The 22,266-nt window shown below is 29.1% G+C and overlaps 1 protein-coding gene across 2 annotated transcripts in view; it reads left to right on the forward strand.

Annotated features, from left to right (window-relative positions):
* Nucleotides 1-21,931, forward strand: part of LOC107164705 (neuroligin-4, X-linked-like) — a 335,483-nt gene extending 313,552 nt beyond the window's left edge. For both annotated transcript variants that reach the window (XM_089222854.1, XM_089222855.1), the window contains exons 8-12: nt 6,702-6,853; nt 8,503-8,615; nt 9,395-9,543; nt 12,933-13,554; nt 18,751-21,931. In XM_089222854.1, the coding sequence (XP_089078980.1) occupies nt 6,702-6,853; nt 8,503-8,615; nt 9,395-9,543; nt 12,933-13,554; nt 18,751-19,310 (1,596 nt within the window). In that variant the 3' untranslated portion in view covers nt 19,311-21,931. The remainder of the gene's footprint in view (nt 1-6,701; nt 6,854-8,502; nt 8,616-9,394; nt 9,544-12,932; nt 13,555-18,750) is intronic.
* Nucleotides 21,932-22,266: the final 335 nt, after the last annotated feature.

Raw genomic sequence — 22,266 nt, forward strand, 5'->3', positions numbered from 1 at the left:
TCACTGTATAAACAATTATATTTAAAAACATATATTCCAATTAGTCGAATACAAAGTATAATATTTTTGAAGACAATAATATTAAATTTACTTCCCGTGTGGGTTTCCATAAAAAATATTAAATCTATTGAATTATAATATAATGGATACTATGAGCAATAATTAAACATACTATGAAACACTTTTTTCAATGTTTAAATAAAACCATAAAAAAATAAACTTTCATACGCTTGAATAAAGAAAGAGTATGATTTTTGAATAGCTTTTGTAGATTTGAATGATGTAATACTTAATTTACTAACTATCTTTTATACTAATTTATTAAAATATACACTAATTATTATAAATACCTATATTTAATTTAATGTTATTAAATTTTTAATTACGCAAAAGTATCATGTGTTTTGCAATAAAATGTATGAATTAGCATTCATATATTGTTTCTAACACCATTTATATTAATGATTAAAGTTCCTTTAAACCCTATTATTTTTTCATAAAAACGACCTTGTTGACTGACAAAGTTACAGTATATTTTACTTCTAGTTATTACATTCCAAATAAATTAAAGATTTTTGATTTAATAATGGCGTTTACTTTGTATCGGTTGGAGCATTTAATCAATTTTTTTTATTTGGTATTAATATAATATTTAATACATAAAATTGAAAAATTGATTACGTTTAGACAAATTAATCCACTTAAGAATTTGATAAACTTGAAAAAGTGCTTGACCAATGCAAACATCTTTCCATTTTTTAAATCAAACTTTTTAACGTGATGTATACATTTTTTTCAGGCGTATAGCTATTTCACATATATAGAACATAAGACATAAATTGAGCTTGATTATTTTGTTATAATATCGAAATGACATGTTCATATTAAGTGTGTAACACGTATTATGTAGATGGTAGTATACACACACACAAAGACGATCAGTGACCGCAAATAATGAAAGAATTTCCTAAACTCAACTTCTTAAAAGCTACTCCTTTGTGGGTGGCATAAACTAGTTTTATTTAGTAAAAGCCTAACTTCTAAACGTTTGAGATCTGTTTATACTGAATTATTATTTAGTGTTATGTTTACAGTACAAAGTAATTTATATTATGTTTAAATTTCCAAAAATATTTCTGACGTTATACGTGAAGTATGCGTTACAATTGATTAAAATTGTGCTTAAATGACGTATAGTGGAATTAAATTTCAACCATAAACATCATCAACCCGTACATTTACCACTAAGCTGTTGTGCCAATAAATATTGAACAATGAGTAAATATGATCTTCTTTATCAGCTTTAAAAATAAAAAATAAATTCATATTTTAAATAATAATATTTAGAAAAACATACTACAGGTAAAAGAACTGAAAAAACATTAACTTGTAAATATTTTATAGAAATCTATAGTTATATGGTCGATTTATTTTATATTTTACGATAGTATGTTTATATAATTTCAAATTTATTCATGTAGGTAGGTCCCTGCTTGTGCAATATAATTTTTCACATCAATAATGATGCAACTTAAAATATATATTGCATATATACATGCCAATATAGTTTTTTTTTTTACAAATTTAGATGTAAAGCTCTAATAATAAATAATTGAAAATCAATGATGATTATCAATCAAACTGAATCATTCAAATAATATCATTGGATTGAAAAAAATATATACCTACCTATTGTATTCTTTAGAAACTAAAAGCCAATATTTGCTAAATAATAAATGCAAAAATATAATTGGAAGCTCATATTCTGTTTTACATATATTCTGAATACAACAAAGAAAAAAATTGAAACGATAAAATATATAATAAAAAAAAATTGATTGAAATACGAGAAACTTATAAAGGAATGAGGAACTTTTGGTATAGTATAAGATAAACATCATTTAGTTTATAAAGTTTATCGGAAAAAAAATATAAACATACACTTAACCTAACCTAACTTAACCATGTTTTAACTATACTAATCTGAGAATGTGCAAAGCATCAGATGTGTGTTATGATAACCTATTATTAACGCGTAAAATGTGTTTAACGTGTAAAAGTGGTCAGATACGATTTCGTTTAGAAGCCACCACGTCTCCCAAAATGGTAAATTTGAATTGTTATTATTATAAATTATTATATCCCAACAATATATATTCAACGTATTATACAACTTTAAAATCAACCTATGTGGAGCGAGATGATAAATATTGAATATTCAACAGAATGATAATGACGGGAGCCCTTTGAATTATTAAAAACACCAAAAACTCCAACGTGGTAAAAACGTCGTGTAAAGTCTGCTTGTTCTATTAAAATTTATTTATAAACTGTCTGCTACACTTTTGTAGTAGTTTTGTGATCGTAGCGTATACATATAGTAATAATTTATACATATATACAAGCTGTTCGCTTACCATCGTCAAGTCCATTTACCATTCGTTAACATAATTACTTAAGTTTCAATATGGAAGACTACCGAATAAAATCGTAGTGGCCACGCTCCTCCCCCCCCCCTCACCCACCTATAGACCTTATGAATAATATAGTTTCTTTTGATGAAGGTGTGTTTTTCTTGGTGACATGCACGGATATAAGTAACAGGAAAACTCGACCGAAAAGTTCATTTTGAAAAGTGAAAAACTAGTTTCACCAGTACGTACGTCTCCGGGGACAATTATATCCCTACTCAGCACAAATAAATCAATGCATATTTTAAGAGAAATAACTTTACATAACCTTTAAATTATATTGTGTTTGTATAGCGAGTAGAAAAAATACATTATGCAAGTTTTAGTTGATTTTTTTTTTCATATTTCTTTAGATGTAAAACAAATTTATTTTTATTCTTTCAATTGAGTAAAAACAAACTAAAAGTATGAAGTCTGTAAAATTAATATTTGTATAAATGCCGAGTTGATCATAACTCGCGTTTCTTATATAAGTAATTTAAATTATGTATAAAAACTTTATTTCTGTTTTTGATTGATAGTTATTGGACTATATAGGTATTGACGGTTACTTAACCTAACCTACTAGTTTAGATTTCGTTTAGCCGAGTAGTTACTATTGTTGTTTTCGTAAATTATTTTGATTTTTTAAACATTTTTTCCTTACCCGTATTGTTGTATCGAATAAATAAGTACAACATTTTAACACAATAATATATGGTACACAGATAATGGGTCAGACTATTTAACTATATTTCCAAATTTGATAGATTGGAAGAAGAGTCACGAAAAGAGTCAATAACTTCCTTCATCCATATCGAACGTTAATACTATTTTGCATCGCGATGAGAAAAATATTAGGATTTGCTTTTCTATGTATGCACAATATTTTTGGTACCTACTAACTAGAAAATATAAATTGTATCTTTTAGTTTAGTTAAGTGTTGTTTTTTTAGCTTAACCAAATAAAAATTTATATTTTAACTTTTATGTAACTTATTTTTTTTTACAGTATTAAGTTTAAAAAAATTTTAAGTTGCTCAGTACAGTCTAGCTAAATTAAGCTCCAAATAGTTATTAGTAAATCTTAATTTTGTTTTTTTCAACCAAAAGACGTAGCTGTCACACATTGCTGGCACAATTGTAGTTAAAACGTTAAAAACTATGTAAAAACCACTATAACACGTCATAAGTATAAAAAAAACTCGATGCATACATTTGAGTCATAATATCCTGGTCGTGTTTCCCGCACGAGGCGATCAGTCTCAAAACAAATAAAACATAATAAAGACGTATGGCTGATCAATCACTGATTAAAGGAGTATAGATTTAGTTTTCAAGAATCAAAAGATTTTGAATGAAAGGCCCATTATAGGTAACAATAGATCGATGCTGATATGCGAAAAAAATACGAAAATTGAAAGGGCTGATTTTATTAAATGATATACGCTTGACTAGAAAAATTCAGGAAATCCAATTTCGTCGAAAATACCATAGAGAAGGGCTCCTTAGTGAAAACAATATCTCCTGTGTTTGACAATTGGTTTTGTGTTTTATTAATCTACAAAAACCATAGGTTATTAAATTTAAATAATTTTAAAGATCCAATAATGAGTATCTTATTTATAAATAATTTACCTCAATTGTTTACATTATTATTTTAACTATATTATTTTGTATTTTATTTTATTATAAAGATATTTTCAACCTGTTCACCAACGACACCTCAGAATTAAAAATATGATACTTTTTTTATATTATTTTTTTTATTTTTTTCATTGTTTATTTCTTGTAAAATGCAGTAATACAGTAATTATATCTCTTAATTTAATTTCGATTAAAATTAAGACCAAATCTCTATGCTAATCGCATTTGATACGAAGTTGAATATTTCTATGGATGGCTATAAATAGTGGACATAGTATTGATGATGGAAGTTGGGTTGTTCGACGGTATGATATGTGGAATCTTTTGTTTAATTGAGTCTTGGAAAATGTTATGTCTAGAGATCTCTGTAGAATGATTCTTTTGTAATAAACCAAGGAGCTTCTTTTATTAACAAAAAGCTAATGGACTGAAAAACAACTGTAACTTACAAACGATTTTAATTTTCATTGAAATAATAATAACTTTACGAGGAACATGCAATTTTAAATCAGGTTTAGAAAAATTTCTCGGACATGATAATATGTTGATATCGTAAGAAACAAATTAATTCAATCAGCATTATTAATATTTCTTGATATTAACATAAATTCCACAAAAAAACATTTGATATTAATGCTTATATTATAATAATATTATAGTTTATACGCTCAACGTTTCCGAAAATGTTTCCACGCTTGCGATTGGACGGGAAAATATAATTATTCACGTTCCTTTACAATTTAAACAAGTTAATTCCCATTAGACGAGTAGTGTATATAGTATAATAATATTGAATAATAGAATTATTATAATCGTTAATGTCGCAATACGCAGAAAACCACTTTAACTACATTTAGGTATATTACGTTGAACATTTTCCTTATGAAAACCATTTCGTAATCACTTTCAATCTGTTAAAACTTAAAACCCCCTATTTAATTGGATTTATACGGATGATGTTCATTTTTTTTTTTGCAAACAAATTCCTCCGATGTCTTGGTCGAGGTGTCGCTTTACTGGACCGTGAAATCACTGCATATGGGTCAACTTTGGAATGGCTGTTTATTTATTTAGTTTTTTTAAGCCACAAACTAAATAAATTATAAAAATACAAAACGCAGATCTACATTGCGGAATAGCATGGTATGCAAAACACAGAATGAAAGAAAATTAATTCCCGAGAGAGGATATAATATTATTCGTACAATATGTATCATATTATTATTGCAAAAGAATTATTTAGCGGATGAATTAATAATACGCTGTATTATACGGCGGGGATAAAAATATAAATTTTAGATTTTAAGCTTGTTTTACGGTAATACTATTATGCCATTTATCAGCTAATTGAAAAATGAGAAATCTCAAAAATGTTATTCGTGCTCACACCGAATGAAACGGCGTGACAAAAATTAAATTAAATTGAAAACCTTAAACAATATACGACGATAGGCATGTGTAATTAAAAAAATCATATAATTTGTCTTACTATACAAATACACAAAAATAATTATGTTGTATTGTATCATTCATATGATATTGATGGATAATTTTACTTCGAGTACAATACATTGTTTTCACCCAACATTTTTTTTTTTTTTTAATTGATTTCAGAATAATAATCAAACAATATTAAACAATATTTATGGATGTTTTAAAAATAAAATTTGAGATAACCAATAAAAATATTATTAATATTATTATTAAAATAATATTATTTAGTTCAGAATTTTCATATTTTAATTAAATTTTAAAAAATTTGCTTTATTCGACACAATATTACTACTAAATGTTTCATAAATAAATATTTCATCTGGATAATATAGATTTTGGTCAAAAATGTTATCGTGTTGAAATAAACTATTGAGTTAGGCCATATATTATAACAATAATCAATCTTAAACTTTTGAAACTCTCCACTATTCCATTGCTAGGGGACTTTACTCAAATATAGATTTTTACTTTGGGACCCGTATACTTCTTCTAACTTTCTTATGTTTAAAAGTGTTCAGATAATGTTTTTCCGTTATAATGCCTTTATTTTAAATATCCCAAGCCCCCATAACTACGTTTCAATCAGTCAAATGCTTAGTGTATAATATATAGTCTCAAGGCCAATCTGCATAACTCCTATTTTATTATGTTGATTTCCCATCTTTATTAAGCAAGATAAGTTTTAAAATTTCCTACATTCCCGACCAGAAACTCAACTCATTTTCATACTCAAATAGCTTACATTTCTTTAACAGCCCAATTTTCTATTTATCTGTCTATTGGGGATTAGGAAAAACATAAACATTCATCTGTTTTTTTTTCTACTTTGAATTATGGTACCGTATTGTTGTTGAATATTTTAACTGTTATTGTTTTGATAGCTTGGGAAATAACCTGAAACGTTAATTAAATAAACAAGACATATATGAGCATCGAAATATAAATATTTAATTGATTACCTAACCATTATCCATGTGTTTTAATTCTTCGACTTGTTAATCGATATATAGTTAAGAGATAAAGAAAATAATTTCAAAATAGCCAAGTGTAAATTCACTATACTGTAATTGAAAACAACAAACGATTGTAATTTATCTGATTTTGTTTCAGAGACAAGGATGTATCCACGGTGAAGAACTGCCATACATATTCGGTGCACCACTGGTAGGGGGATTGATGCATTTTCCGAAGAATTACACCAAGTCAGAAGTCCTGCTTTCCGAGGCTGCGGTTATTTACTGGAGCAATTTTGCACGGACGGGGTATATATATTTTATTAGCATAAAATAAAAATAAGAAGGGTGAATAAAAAAATCCTAGTTCCCGTAAACAGTGTTTCCAACACTTTTATTATTTTTATTATTATTTTATCCAATCTCCGCTCCGATAAGTAGGTCATATTATTATATACTGTACGCATTGATCTACCCGCAGACAATTTAATATTATTATTTACTAGTCGTCGATCCAATGGTTTATAGGTATTTTTCATTTATTCTCTGCTCTTTTTTATTGCAATAGTAACGTACTCTATGCATCATGGCGCCTCAACACTACCAGCATAAACACGATTCAATGAAAATATCAAGTCTAATTTCTATTCTCTATATTTTAATTTCTTTTTTTACGAGTTATATATTATTATTATTGCTATTTTATTTACTTTTTCTTAATACTATTGTTAAAATCACGAGTTAAACAAATGTTAGAAAAATAAGTGAATTAAAAAAAAAAAAAAAAATCAAACCTAAAATACTAACTAATTATTAACTAATGTTAAGGTTTCGAAACTATTGAAGGAAAATTAAACCAATAGTAATAGCCAGTTAGTTACGTATCTAAATATCAATCAAGAAGAAGAGATTAAAAAAAAAATGTATTTGCCTTAAAACATCAATAAGGGTCATATCCAAAATAATCTCTTCTTCGGTGGAATTTTCATATTTTCTTAATTTTGTCTTTATTTTCAATAAGTAATAAATGGTACTATAATGGTGTTCTTTATACATCATTATTGAATAAGTCACTGCAATGTGTGATCTCCTAAAGTTACTAACGATAAATTCTATATTATTAAGTAATAAGGATATATTTTTATCGCATATATTTCAATGTAAGATGATTATAAGCCCTGCAGCTATGGCCATTAACTATTTATAAAAGAGAACGGTTGATTTGGAACATGCGCATTGTATATATGGCAAAGATCTGTTGTTGTAAACCCGTATGGTCACCCATCCAGGAGCTAGAAACACTAGCTAGTACGTACACTCAGAGCGTTTTCGCTATTGAAGGTACAACCGCGTCACACCAAACCACTTTTATTATTGTTATTTATTTTACGTAAGGTATAAAATATTTGTAGAATTACAGCCACATTTTTTTTTAATTCATCTAATGCGATACTCAATGAGGAATCTTATTTTAAATTTTAAAGCATTTTGATCAAGCTAATTTTTTTCTCATAAAAATATCCACCCTTCAACCCTATTGGTAACCTTTGTTGCCAAATATTTATATTACATTTTTAATAAACGCTCAATTCTTTTTCCAGATTATTTTAAAAAGTAGTTACTTAGAATTTTTTTAAACCAATAAATAACTCAAAACCAGTCAAAATATTTTTTCAAATTCTGGTTTGAGTATATAATAAAACTAATGCATAGGTAAAATTTGTTGAGAAAAAAGTATCTGCGGTTATTCGTTTATGAATTACTACAAAAATCAGAAAATCAATTTGGGTAAAATATTGGTCTTAGTAGAAATTATTTTGTAATATTTTAGTATCATTTGCTACCAACCAATATTTATACTTTAAGCGGTTATAATGTATGGATTATACATTTTGTAGTCTGCTGAACATACCGAAAAAAAACCCTTTATAGTAATGATGCTTTTGCATGATTTCCAGTAATCCGAATGAGCCGCAGGACCAGGACATGTTACACAAACAAGAACACGGCCGGTTTAAGAATATCGAATGGACTGCATACGAAACCGTACATAAAAAATATTTGAGTTTAGGTAGAGTATAATATTATAATATATTATTATTATTATTCCTGTTACATCATCGGATGATACTTTATAAGGCTGAGCACTAACGAGTTAAAAAGCTTAGGCAGCTTTTAACTAAGTTACATAGCGAGTTATTTTTTTTTAAAGTATCTTCTAACTTAACGAGTTTATATTTTATTTTTTTATATTATCAAGTAACTTATGAGTGTATTAATATTGTCAGATTCATTTGATAATGTATGCAGGTAATTAATTATATTCTAATACAGTATGAATTTTATTATTATTATAATTTAGTATGGATGTGAAATATTAGGTGAATAAACACATACAAATAATTAATTTCTTGAATATCGTCATTGATTGAAGTATTAAAATGTATAAATATTTACATTTATTTAAAACTGTAAGACTAAATTAAATTAAATTACCATAATATTTATTAGAATTTTAAATTAGTAACACATTAAATTTTATATAAAAATGTAACAAATATTCAACTAAGTCGAATTACTACAATTTTCTATTTAACTTGAAACTTTTACAAGTTTAAAAACCAAAGAAAAGTAACTTTTAAGATTAAACTTAGCCTACATTTTTCTATATTAACTTAATATTTAAAGAGTTAAAAAAAAAATAGCTAACTCGAACATTTAATATAGGTACAGTCGTATTAATGTATATAATTAGTGTATCGACAATATGATGTAACAATATTATATCGTATGATGTGAGTAGAGTGAATCGCATTATGGTTAATGTACAATAATTTAATATAATTTCAGATACGAAGCCCAAATTGAAAAGCCATTACCGGGCCCATAGACTGTCCTTTTGGTTGAATTTAGTTCCTGAGCTGCACAAACCCGGCGACGATGTACCTTATTATCATCACATGTTCCAATCCGATCTACGCGGAATGACGTTTAAACCCGTAAGTGGCCCGTCAATTTATTTTTATAAAGACCATTGGAATAAAAACACCCGTAATGTAAGTGAATTTTCTACTCCGCAGGAACGATAACAACTATTTTATTATTCAACGCACAAATATCAAAAAACAAACAATTTTTTCATGTACCCTACCTATATACCTACTCCTCAAGTGATATTGTACAGATTGCATTATACACCCGTACATTGTTCGAAAAAAAATTTAATTGTTGTACTTTACACAACAAGATGCATTTAAGCCTTTACACTCACTATTTCGAAGCCTTACAATTTTGAAAAATATATTTTTTTTTTACTTAATTCTTTCCTTTTTTTTTTTGAATTTTTCTAAAGTGATGTAAAATGTTGAACGTCTAAACGTAAAATAGTTATCTACTCATTTATGTATTGAATTAAATAGTTAAAACTTTTAACGATGTGGAACTATTTGTAAAAAAAAAAAAAACATAATTTTTTTTAAATATTGTTTTGTTATTCCAGTGGTAAAATTGTAATCAAATTAATATTTTTAAAAAATTTTTAAATCGATGATATTTTATATACACTTACAGATCACCTTGTATGTTGAAAATATTCTCCATCCGATACCATCGTAATTGATTGTCTTGAAACAATAATCTTGTAGTTAGTGTCATCTCTTCTGACGATAAATGTGGCGGTGGTTGTGGAGGGGAAGAGTGTGACTCGTGTGACAAAAGCTATAGACGATTAAACGCCGATAAACTTTTCTTTTTTTCTTTTTTTTTGGCGAGTCTGCGAATTTGGCTCTTATTCCTATCAGCCCGCGTGGAACGGTGTATTGATTAATCTGCCGGGTGATGGCGGGTAATAGCTCGACTCTTCCAATGGACGATTCAATATTGAGCTTTAGGAAATGCATTGCCTTTGGCATATCGGTACACCTGGTTGCCACGAAAAACAAAAATAAATTGATTTTTTTCCGCCACTGTTTTTATTTTTTTTTTTTTTATAATTAACGTCCATAAATTATTTCAGCGCTTGGTATTCGATCGCGCATAATATCAAAATATTGCAGTTCAATATGCTGGCGGTGCGCACCCGAAACAATTTTTATAAAACGTTATGACCGTCGATAATGAACGGTCGGTGATTAAAAAATAAAATTCAATACACCTATATATGCGATGGTCGAAGGAAAATTAATTGAGAAAAAGGAGCTGACATTTACTAAGTCACCGGCCATAAAAGTTTTAAGAATTTCGCGGCTTCTCTAATTTATTATTATGAATCCACCGAACGCTCCAGCTCGAACTATAAATAATAAGAGGTCCCACAGAAGGTTTATATACTTGTCGTAAATTATGTTTGTTTAGAAATGTTTGCAACGACTGAATGTGAAAGTTAGTTTCATAAGCTTCAATGGAATATATTCTTAGGATAAAGTGAACTTACTTTTGAATAAAGACCCAGAAGTATTTTACTGAATATACAAGTTAATAAACAAAATTCCGTATATAATCATTAACATTCATAAATTGTTCGAATTTCGATTATTATTATGGACCTGTGAATACTACATTTCATTTTAAAATTAAATTATTAACTTTTTTTCAACGAAAACGTTATTATTAAAACGAATTTATTTTGTAATTAATAACTACAACAATATTTCAAAAATCTAATTTAATATGTTTTTGTATAAAAAAAAAAATAAAATGTTTTAAAAACAAAACAGGTAACAACATTTTAATTTATAATATACATAATTAAGTAAGAATATTTACTGAATTTAAACTACACTAAACCATATTCGTTATTTTTATTACATTAACCTGATTAACAAATATTTACAAAAAATATTAATATTTTTTTTTAAATATGGATTTTCATTTACGTGTTACAATTTTTATAATTGTATTCATAGCGATTGAATAACTTTTCAAATTGAATTTAAACTATTAAAAGTATCGGGTCAAATAAATAATTGAATGAAACATTGATAAAATTTGAATTGATTAATAAAGAACATTTGAATTGAATTTGCGATGATACATACATTAAATGAAAATATTATGTTCAAACCGTTCTATGAATAAAATAAAATCATAATTTTTGTTAACTTTACGAATTTATGGCCTACATAAAATTATAGTATACACTTATTCCATTATAATAGGTAATTTGAATGGTATTTATATGTAAATCAAATACCAAATAATATAACAATCAATCACAATATCGAAATTAGTTGATGGTCATTTATTTTTTGATGGTCTAAGTTTTATTGTTTTTAATTATTGAGAGTATTTAAAAAAGTTCAAATACCTTGTCAAAGTCAGGAGATGTATATATATTTTTTATTTGTCGATGTTTTATATTTAATCTTAAGTTACTATTACTTTCAATATTTAAATCATTAATATTCACGTTTTTATGTGTTTACGAACCCTGTATAGTATGTTATATTAACCATAATAATTTTAATTAATTGAAATTTTATACCTGAAGATTCATTCATTTACATCATTAATTTTGATTGGTTTTTAGTGTTTTAACAAATACATTAATCTCAATAATATAGTTGTAAAAATATAATTAACCAGATATTTCGAAATAAAAATTAATTTTTAAAATTCCAAATAGATAATAAAATCAAGTATAACAACTGTAAAGACATTTGACATTTTAGCATATTCTGTTTTTAAAATTATATTGACATTTAGAAATTAGCACAATTAATTAGTAGTGATAAATACTTATAACTATTCGATCACAGAAACATTTAAAAACTGTAGATAATGCGTTTTGTTTTTTAAAACAAACATAACTTTATATGTGTGTCTGTCATCCAAATAATTTAATTAATAATATTATTTTAATAGGCTTCTTATTGAATCTAACAATTGTTAAATGTATTTTTATTCAGTGCAATATAAAATATATTCATGTTATACATAAGCATTTATTGTAAAAAATTTTTAAAGTCAATATATTGTAACCATTGTATTTAATTATACAAAGCGCTTGAATCGTAATAAGAGTGTCTTGTGTATATGGTATTAAAGTGTACGGACTTAACGAAGTTACTTTTTTTTATACCTGCTTTTGTAATACCATAAGGTTCTTATTTTCTAGTATCTCATCAAATTCATGTAGTTTTTGTTATACACATCGATAATTATAACACGGCGTGTTGGATATGCAATTTCACTACACCTCAGCGTTTAAGTGGATTCATTTTTCACATCATTATTATAGTTATGTATTTTTTGAAATGAGACAGAAACAAAATCCGGTATCAAACAGAAAATTGTTTGTTTTCCCGAAATAATATTTACTTGATTCTAAATTAAATAATAAACAACAAATATGATTATGAAAATAATTATTATTTATTGTCGATCATAGGGTTCCGAGAGGTCGACTAACAGACCAGCTCCGGACGTGTACTACCGAGGTTCCGGCCAGCCACCGGCCATAATGCAACAGCCCACGACAGGAAATAAGACCACTTCCGGGTCGTCCGACGGCGGGACGGGCAATGGGACGAACGTGCTACAGCCTCCACCGGTCGTGGTGGCGTCTTCCTCTTCTTCGGATCGCGGAGATGGTGACAATGAAGAAGGCATTGGTGGTAGTGGAGGCCGGCAGCTCAAAAACGGGCCAAGTGGCGAAAAAGATGATGGCGAAGGCGGCAGTCGATCATCTTTGGGTACCGACGGCCAGGATGACTTAAATGGTGGTGGAGGTGGAGGCGGCACTGCGTATCAGACGTTTCCGCTGGCCTTAGCAGTGGCCATAGGCATTGGCTGTTCCCTATTGTTTCTCAATATAATGATTTTTGCTGTAATCTACTGCAACAAGTCAGCCGGTTGGGGTGGCAGGCGGGGCAGCAGCACTAGCAGCCGGCGGACTTCCGGTGCTGGAGGAGATGCTGAGAACTTGCAGCAACAGCAAGACGACCGGATCAGGAAGATCAAAAAGCGTCCTGAGAACGGAGGTCCGATGACTAATTTGTGTTCTACAGGAGGTAAACGCCAACTTTTTTCCAAACTATAATATATAATATGCGAATAATGTATTGTTTAATAGACTATCTAACATGCGATAAAAATGAAACAAAATTTCAAAAAATGTGTTTTCATATAAAAATTAAACATCTAATTTTACTTAAGAAACTCATTTTTGTAACTTTTGGGTTACTATTTCCCAGAACAGAATAATTAGGATAGTACTCCTATTATGACAAGTAAAAAAAGTAAAAAAACAAGTTTTATTTCCAAGAACATTTTATTCCTCGACAGTATAAAGCTCTGATATATTTTTATTCGATACAATAACAATTAGACATATATATATATGTTACATTGTATATTTCAATTTAAGTAGAAATTTAACAAAAGCAGAATTTTAAATAAACGTTATGCAAATTAAAAAAAAAAATAAGAAAACAATATTCACACACTTATAAACACTCATAAGGCATCAATAAGCTCAAAAATAATAAAAAATAATATATATTCAGCATATACAGTATGCCAGTTAATAAGCAGCCTTGTAAAATATTTGAGTATTTGAGTAAATGTATTTAAATAATTTTATAATATATAGAATATTTTTTAAATTAAGTTGAGAATTATTTTAAATACTGTCTTGGAAGTATTTATAAAAATCAAATACTTTTATATAAATTCTTTTCAAAATACAAAAGAATTATTCGCAACGCTACAAATTATTCCTAATAATCGTAATACTATATCATATTATTCGTAGTTAAAATAAAATTAATAAATATTCATTACAATATTAATTTATCTTATATTTCATTAACATTAGTTTATTTTTTAATTGATGTGTAAGTATTTCAGGATTTTTATTTTCTAGTATAAAATTAAATTTGTAGTTCAATGCTATAAATTCTAATGCTATTGAAGTGTGATATAACAGTTTTGAATGAGTATAATATTATTTCTATAATCAATTAAATAAAATGAAAAAAATACTTGAAATGTAAATATAAATAATTCCTGAATGTTTGTATCTTAATAGGGTTTTGAAAGTACTTTTTACAACAGTAGTAATAAGGCTTCTAACCAAAGAGATCCAAATATTAAGATGATGACATTTTGACATAATTATTATTCATATCCGAAATTTATACAAACGAACTAGATTCAACTTTTGATTATAATTTTCAATACTAGTCGCCAGCAAGTCATATAATTTACTGCAGCATAACTTGTTCACACATTCAAATATTATTATGACACCATTATATTTATCCTTATGATTTCATCCTTCGCCAATTGCGTCTTTCTACCCGTTTTGTGTTGATATAACACTCTTGACCCAGACCGTTGTTTTCCTCTTCACTGGTCATTATTTTATGCGTTCGTCATCTTTTTTTTTTATAGCTTATCAAGTCTTGAATCTTTAAAATTCTACGTGCTCGAGCTTCCATCATCTTCCAATCTTTTAATCGCTACTAAAACGATGACAACAATGCAAGTGCGACGTTTTGGTAACCCCGTAAATCATTACTTCTTGCTCTTATAATATCATTATGTCAACGGGAAAAGAACGTCTGAGACCATAAACATTTTATAAACCACGAAAAACTGTATGTGTATACCAATACGTATTTTGAAAAAATACAATTGTAATGGTTATAAAAATATCGTCTCGTTAAAATGTTTGTGACAATTTAAAGAAAAAAATAAATACGTCAGTCGTTATATACAATAGTTTACTATGAGTATGATATAAGTATTATATCGTCGTTTTTAAGTACTATAATAACATAGAAGAGGGTCCAGGGATAAATTGAGCAACATTCACAGTCTCCATAAAGTGAATGACTCTCTTAGTTTTAATGCATAATGAACAAACTAAAACTTTTACGCTAATAAGTCTTTTGAAATATAATATATTAAACATAGTTATGTCGATACATATTATTATTTGTTAAAGTTCAGGAATACAAATAATATTATTCAACCGTATGCACAATAGTTAAATTCCATAAATCATAGAAATAATAATAATGCTCCTATCAATTGATAACCCAATTGGAACACTCCCAAGAAATAATAATAATGATAACGATAAATAAAAAAAAAAACATCAAAAACTAGACAACGGTTAGAACCTAAAGCTTATAATAAAAAAGAAATAAAAACATTATATGGTTTTTTTTTTTTTAACGATAGATAAAGCGAACGTTACTTTTATGACTTCTTTAAAAGAAGACAAAATAAAGATATTTGGAACGAAAACGTGAAAGTAGTTGATAATAAAAGTTTTTAATAAGTGTGCACAATTTTATTACGATTTAAAAAAAGTGTTTAGGTACATTTTTACGATTGTAGGTAGGTACGTACTAACAAAACATATTATCAAAAAAATAAAATAAACATAACATCAGGAATATAATGATTAAATCGACTAGTGATAAAATAAAATAAATGAATCGATTTATAATAGTTTTTTACACTTATTGTTTTTCACATTTGAACCGTATTACCTACATACATACACACATACAGATTTTAGCTAATTACAGTTAAATAATAATTGTTGTCATAATAATCTATTTATTTCAACATATATACTATGGTATTATTCAATTTCAATACGGCCGTTTAAAATTGCAATCGATTTCAAAATTTAGATTCGCAGTGTAAAGACAAATATCAAATAATCGATTATTCTATGATTTATTTTGATACATAATCAACAAAAATCATTGAGAGCATATTCAATAGGTTCACTTCATTATTGAAAAAACAATGTGCGTTATTTGTAGAAAAAAATTCAACATAAACCATGTATATTGAAATAATTGTTTTCATACCAATATTAATAGTTTTCTAATTTAAATTGACTACTCATTAGTCCCAGGAGAACAATTTTAAAAGTAGTAATTAATTTAACCTTAGATGTGTTTTATTCATTCCAAACTATAAAAATCGTTCAATCTTAAAATGTAGATGTTCTAAAAATGTTTCAAAAATATTATCTTATTTTATTTAAATGAAATAAAAATGATTCCATAAGGGACTCGATAAAACTTAACATAAAATTTTAAAAACAGTGATATATTTTATTAAGTAAGTATTCACTGAAACCAATGCATGATAAAAAAAATAAAAAATAAATATTAGATGGTAGAAAAAAAATAATTTAAAAATTAATTTAAAAGAATACACAATATCAAATTGGATTTTCTGCATTGCTTTGAGTTCTTTTCATAATAATATGTACACAATGATTTCTAGGTACTCTCAAACAATATCGTAAGATAAATTCTAGTACCGTAAAAAATACATTTTTTTGTCTTTTAAACATGCGATATTTTATTACAATAATATTATAATTGTGCAGGTACAACATCCGTTGACGCGTATTATTATTATTCATTATACTAATGAATAACACTTGAGACACGGCTACCATATAACAACAATATTACAATTTGCCAGTTTCGTATAATCGAAACAAATAATAATAATCCTAAAAAATTTTGTTTTACGAAGAACCATTTCTTTATTTTTATTACATATATATATATTTATACAACACGTATATATATTCTATTTAATGTGCTCTCTATGGCGTGTACAGTTAACAGCACACTGCAGTGTTTTCTTTTCTTTTTATACAACATAATAAATTAGTAGAGTTAGGTAGAATAGCCACTAAAAAATATATACATGTATATGAAATTAAAAAAAAACAACCAACTTTCGTCAAGATTTATAGTTTAGTAGTTCCGTTTGTGTATGAATATAATGCAGGTGGGTAAAATGAAAGCGAGCGGTACTGCACCGGAGTCGAACAGAAACCCGCGAATATATAGGTACGCGATACCATAATACAATATTATTATTATTTCGCATACGATTAGGATTATTTTTTAATTCCGGAGAAGAAATCCTGTTCTCGACGACGAATTACCGTACGCACGCAACGGACACGGCTATCCCCGTCCATATTCTTTACATACCTATATACAACTGATGTAAGAGGCAAGAATCGTACTCATATCCTAGCGAAACGTACACATAATAACCTTTCAAATCGCCAAATCATCTGCCGATCAATAATGCACTTTACAAATAACCCGAAACCCCAATACACTCGTCATACGACTAATATATATATACCTGCGGCCACACACCGACTGCGGTTTAGCCTTAAACCAAAAACTAATAGAAGGAACACATAATATAATGCTCTACGGAGTTGGATTGGGTGCGTTGACGGTAAATATTGTGTTACAGTGATGTATTATTACGTATACTATTACAATAAGTCAGTATAGACATAACGAAAACGTTGAAATTTTTAAACCGGCAGACAACTTACCGTGTAGTGAGAATTAATGAAATAATTGTGTTCATAATATTCGTTAAATTCGTTTGAAACTCATAAGAAATATTGGCATTCGTGTAGCAGGTGATCTACGGTCTCTTTTTAGGTGTATCTGCAGGTGATCTACTGTATTATACAAGGCGTGTAGTTGGTCATTTACGATTATTATTACATTATCGCAGATCGAAGTGGGACAATATTGCGACAGCAATTAATGCAATTTTTTATAATATAACTACGAGTCATTAGCAATGTTGCTGGATAGGTTAGTTTCAAATTGTTCGTTGGTCGGAGTTTGTCTATAATGCTTGCGTCTGAATTTTATAAAATAATTGTTGATGAAAAATCAACAGTACATTTTTTTACAACTACACAATTTACTTCCAAAAGACAGTGAAACGCCAAATTGTAAAAAATGTGATTCTGAAACAAACATTGTGATCAGAAAAAACGACTGGCTTTTGGTGAACAAAATACTTTTTTACAATTTTTAAATGATACTAAAACTGTTCACTGTAATTGAAATTATTATTATATTTGGTTAATTATTTTTTATTTTTATATTTGACGAATATTTGTATGATATAACGCATTCGTAGTGAAAAATATAATGTGTTTTTATACTATTAAAACGTATAGATCACTCGTCCTGAATTCGCAGATCACTCACCACCCCCCCCCCCCCCCCGATAGATCACCTGCTACACGAATGCCGAAATATTATCCATGAACCGTGATACGTCGATTGCGTATATATGTCGTTTTTGTTTTTTTATAACATCATTAAGACCGAAAAATGTCATTAAAAGTCAAGTACTCCTTTACCTCGCTCTAACCACGTACCGTGTTCTAGGAGCCACTGAGCTGTTGCAAATGATGGAGACGCGGCCGGTGACGCAACACCTGCAGCAGCAGCACCAGCACCAACAACCACACTCAATACTAAAGAAACCTCCAGTTCCTGTAACCGCTGTGGTCACCCCGAACGGTCCGCAGCCCCCGACCGACCAGGGCAGTGTGCCCAGGAGCACCGCGCAACCGCCACCCGCCGAATTCGCCGACCAGTGCTATCACCCGGGCGGCAGCATCGTGGGCATCGGAGCCTCGTCCACGCTACCCCGACCACCACCTCCGCCTAAGTGCCCGCGGCCGGATCACCATCACCATCACCACGGCGGCAGCGGCGGCCATCACCACCAACAGCACCTTCACGGGACCATCAGGAGACACGCGGCGGCCTCGTCCACGCTGCCGGCCTGCACGTGCTCCGGCCCAGTGGCCGGTGGCGCCGGTGCCGCGCAACCACCGCTGCAACACCAGCATCACCCGCACGCGTCTTCGTCCAGCCTGGCCGTGGACGCGGCCACGGAGCCGTGCACCAAGGGGACGGCCATTGAGGAGCTGCACGTGTGACAGTCGAACCGCGGCCACCGTCGGTCGTCCGACACGGAAATCGACCGGTTGGCCAACGACCTGACCAGGATATGCGACCAGCTCCGTGAGTCGTCTGGCGCCGGTGGCGATGGTGACGGAGGCGGTGGCGGCGGCGGCAGCGGCAGCGACTTGTTCTACTTATGACATAACTTAACGTTCGACGCGTTGCAATTCCGTGTGAAAAAGCACACACGAAACGACACCCACTAAGGATGTCTCTGTACATAATATTATTACATAATATGTAACTGATAATGTTAATGACGTTATACTATATTATATAATATCTTGAAAATAAAAATAATAAATGTTTCCTCGGTGCATTCCCCATGATGGATTTCTCCGTAAGAACACCCCTCTCCTATTCATACCCCCCTCACCATCCACTCCCTTATCCACCAACTTACTTACGTCTATACCGTTGGAATTATTATTATAACTATTGTTTGTTCGATACGGTTCATTATTGTTCAATCGGTTTTATGTTCACTTGAAATGTTGTTAGTGTTAATTTTATCATTATTGTTATTATGTCTGTCGTTAATAATATTTTAGTTACCAATAATTATATTGAAATTATGTTATAATAATTACTGTTGTTTTACACACGTTGCGCTCTGATGCGTTTTGAATGAAATCTTCGTTTTCCAATGACAATAATATTCGACCCGACGATATCTTATCACTGAATGGTACATGCAATTATTATTATCATTATTATTAATATTGTATCCATCAAAAGTAAATAAATAGGCTCTAATTAAACGGAAACATCGTCAATAATATCACGCATCTACCACGGTAGACGAATATTATACGACATCAGTAGGTATACATATGGCCTCCAACGTGCTGTCAAAACAAATCTTAAAATGCTCGTAAAGCTAAAAGCGTGTTGTATTTCTCCACAATTGATAAATATTAAAAAAGCCTTATCTCGAAGTCGGTCATGATACAAGTTTTATCGACATTAATTAGTGATCGTTCTTATCATCGTCAAAGACCCAAGATTTTAGTATTCTGTTATGTTACACGTAAATATAGGGTGTAACAGTTCGAAATAGAGTTTATAATGTTATATGAATAAACAGTCGTCCGAATTCCGTGTTTCCCAACACGATTAGATTGTAACTTTACCAAAAGTATACACTTTCGAAATTTTAAAATTCAATTCGATGACGGCTAGTTTAAACGATTTCATACAAAATACGTCCAAGGTAGAAAACTAGAAACTAAAAAAAAAAATCAAAATAAGAGAAAAACTGTGTGCCGGAATAAAGTTTTTACAAACTGTATGTGGCCAAACCTGGTACAGATTTTACTTTTTGTTAAAAGTTTACCGACACGAGACAGAAACAAACAAATAATTTATTTTATTTGGATCTTGTTATTATGCATATCGAAAAAGTTTAAAAACAAATAAATAAAATGAAAAGATGATTCGCCCCGAACCGATGTAAATTTAGTTCTCTTTAACTGGATACGATATATATAATAAAGTAATACGATAGATTACAGTGTTGTTATACGTGCACAGTATATCATAATTTTTTGTCGGAATAAAGATGTCATTGGAAAAAGGAAAACACTTATACCCGAGTCGAATATTGCTCACAATAACCGTGAAATATTGATTAAATATTATTTAAATAATAATTTATATTATTAAATTAAATATTAAACGTGTGTATTGATGTTGTAACGATAAAATGCATTAGAAAAATATACTATGTAAAAGAGGTACTGCCACAATTAATGGTCTACACATGTAATCCCAATAAGTCCCCTATTGAAGTCAATTGCGACCAAAAAATAAATAAATACACACAATTATAATACTGTAATATTGATATTGATGTTCCGCCGGAAGGCCGATGAGTTTCGGGTCACTAGCTAGATAGAAAAAGTTGTTATTATTGTTGATGTTTTCAAAATATTGAATTATTTAGTGCAATATTATTAAAACTTAAACACTGCGCGAGATGATTTTAAAAATTGTAAAGACAACACCTGATCCATGTCGGAAGACGAGGACAGAGAAATATTTTATAATAATATATTGACAATGTATTTATTTAACCACGTCGCTACATTGATCGTAACATTTCGAGATATGGTTTTATATTACAACGGTATCAACAAAATTATTGCCATAATATAATGAATTATTGATTTTTAGGACAATTTTATACAGTTTTTTTTTTTTTTTTTTTTGAAAAAAAAGCAGTACAACCTCTTTCCTATTCAAAGCTTATGGTATTATAATAAATTATAAAAATACCATACATTCTTCGACGCAAAACCTTTTATCATGGATCGGTTTTTCATTCTGCTTCTCGAAAACGTCTATAAATCATTTGAGATCGCAATACCATATTTAATAATATTTAATAAAACTATAGCCATATGGTAGATAATGTGTACTAAATAGTACGATAGTGTTATTGTTTAAGCTTACCGGTCAACCGCGGAACGACATATAACATATTATTATTATTATTATTATTATCATGTTAATTTGTTGTAATATGGTACCTATTATAAATACGAGTTACCAAAACTTCATAATAAAATCAAACGATATTTTGTGTGCTCGCCAATTTGTGTGTACATAATTATTACCATATAATATAATATTATTATCGTATTAATATTTACAAAATAATGTATGTACAATGTATATATTTATGTATGTTATATATATATATATATATATATATGTATGTATGATATTATACAATTTAATTTACTATTGTTACAAATTAAATACATACCTTCCATAGGTATACTATTTGTCAGGTATTTTATTACATGATTTTTTCCACATACCTTACCCACCTATTAAATTATATTATAATTTGTCGAGACCCATATGGCCATATTATACGAGATTGAAAAAAGAGGAAAGGCTTTTCGACCAGACAGAAAACATTAA

Source organism: Diuraphis noxia, unplaced genomic scaffold (genome assembly GCF_037042655.1).
Source record: "Diuraphis noxia isolate RWA-SAM2 unplaced genomic scaffold, SU_Dnox_SAM2 contig0003, whole genome shotgun sequence".
Lineage (NCBI taxonomy): Eukaryota > Metazoa > Arthropoda > Insecta > Hemiptera > Aphididae > Diuraphis > Diuraphis noxia.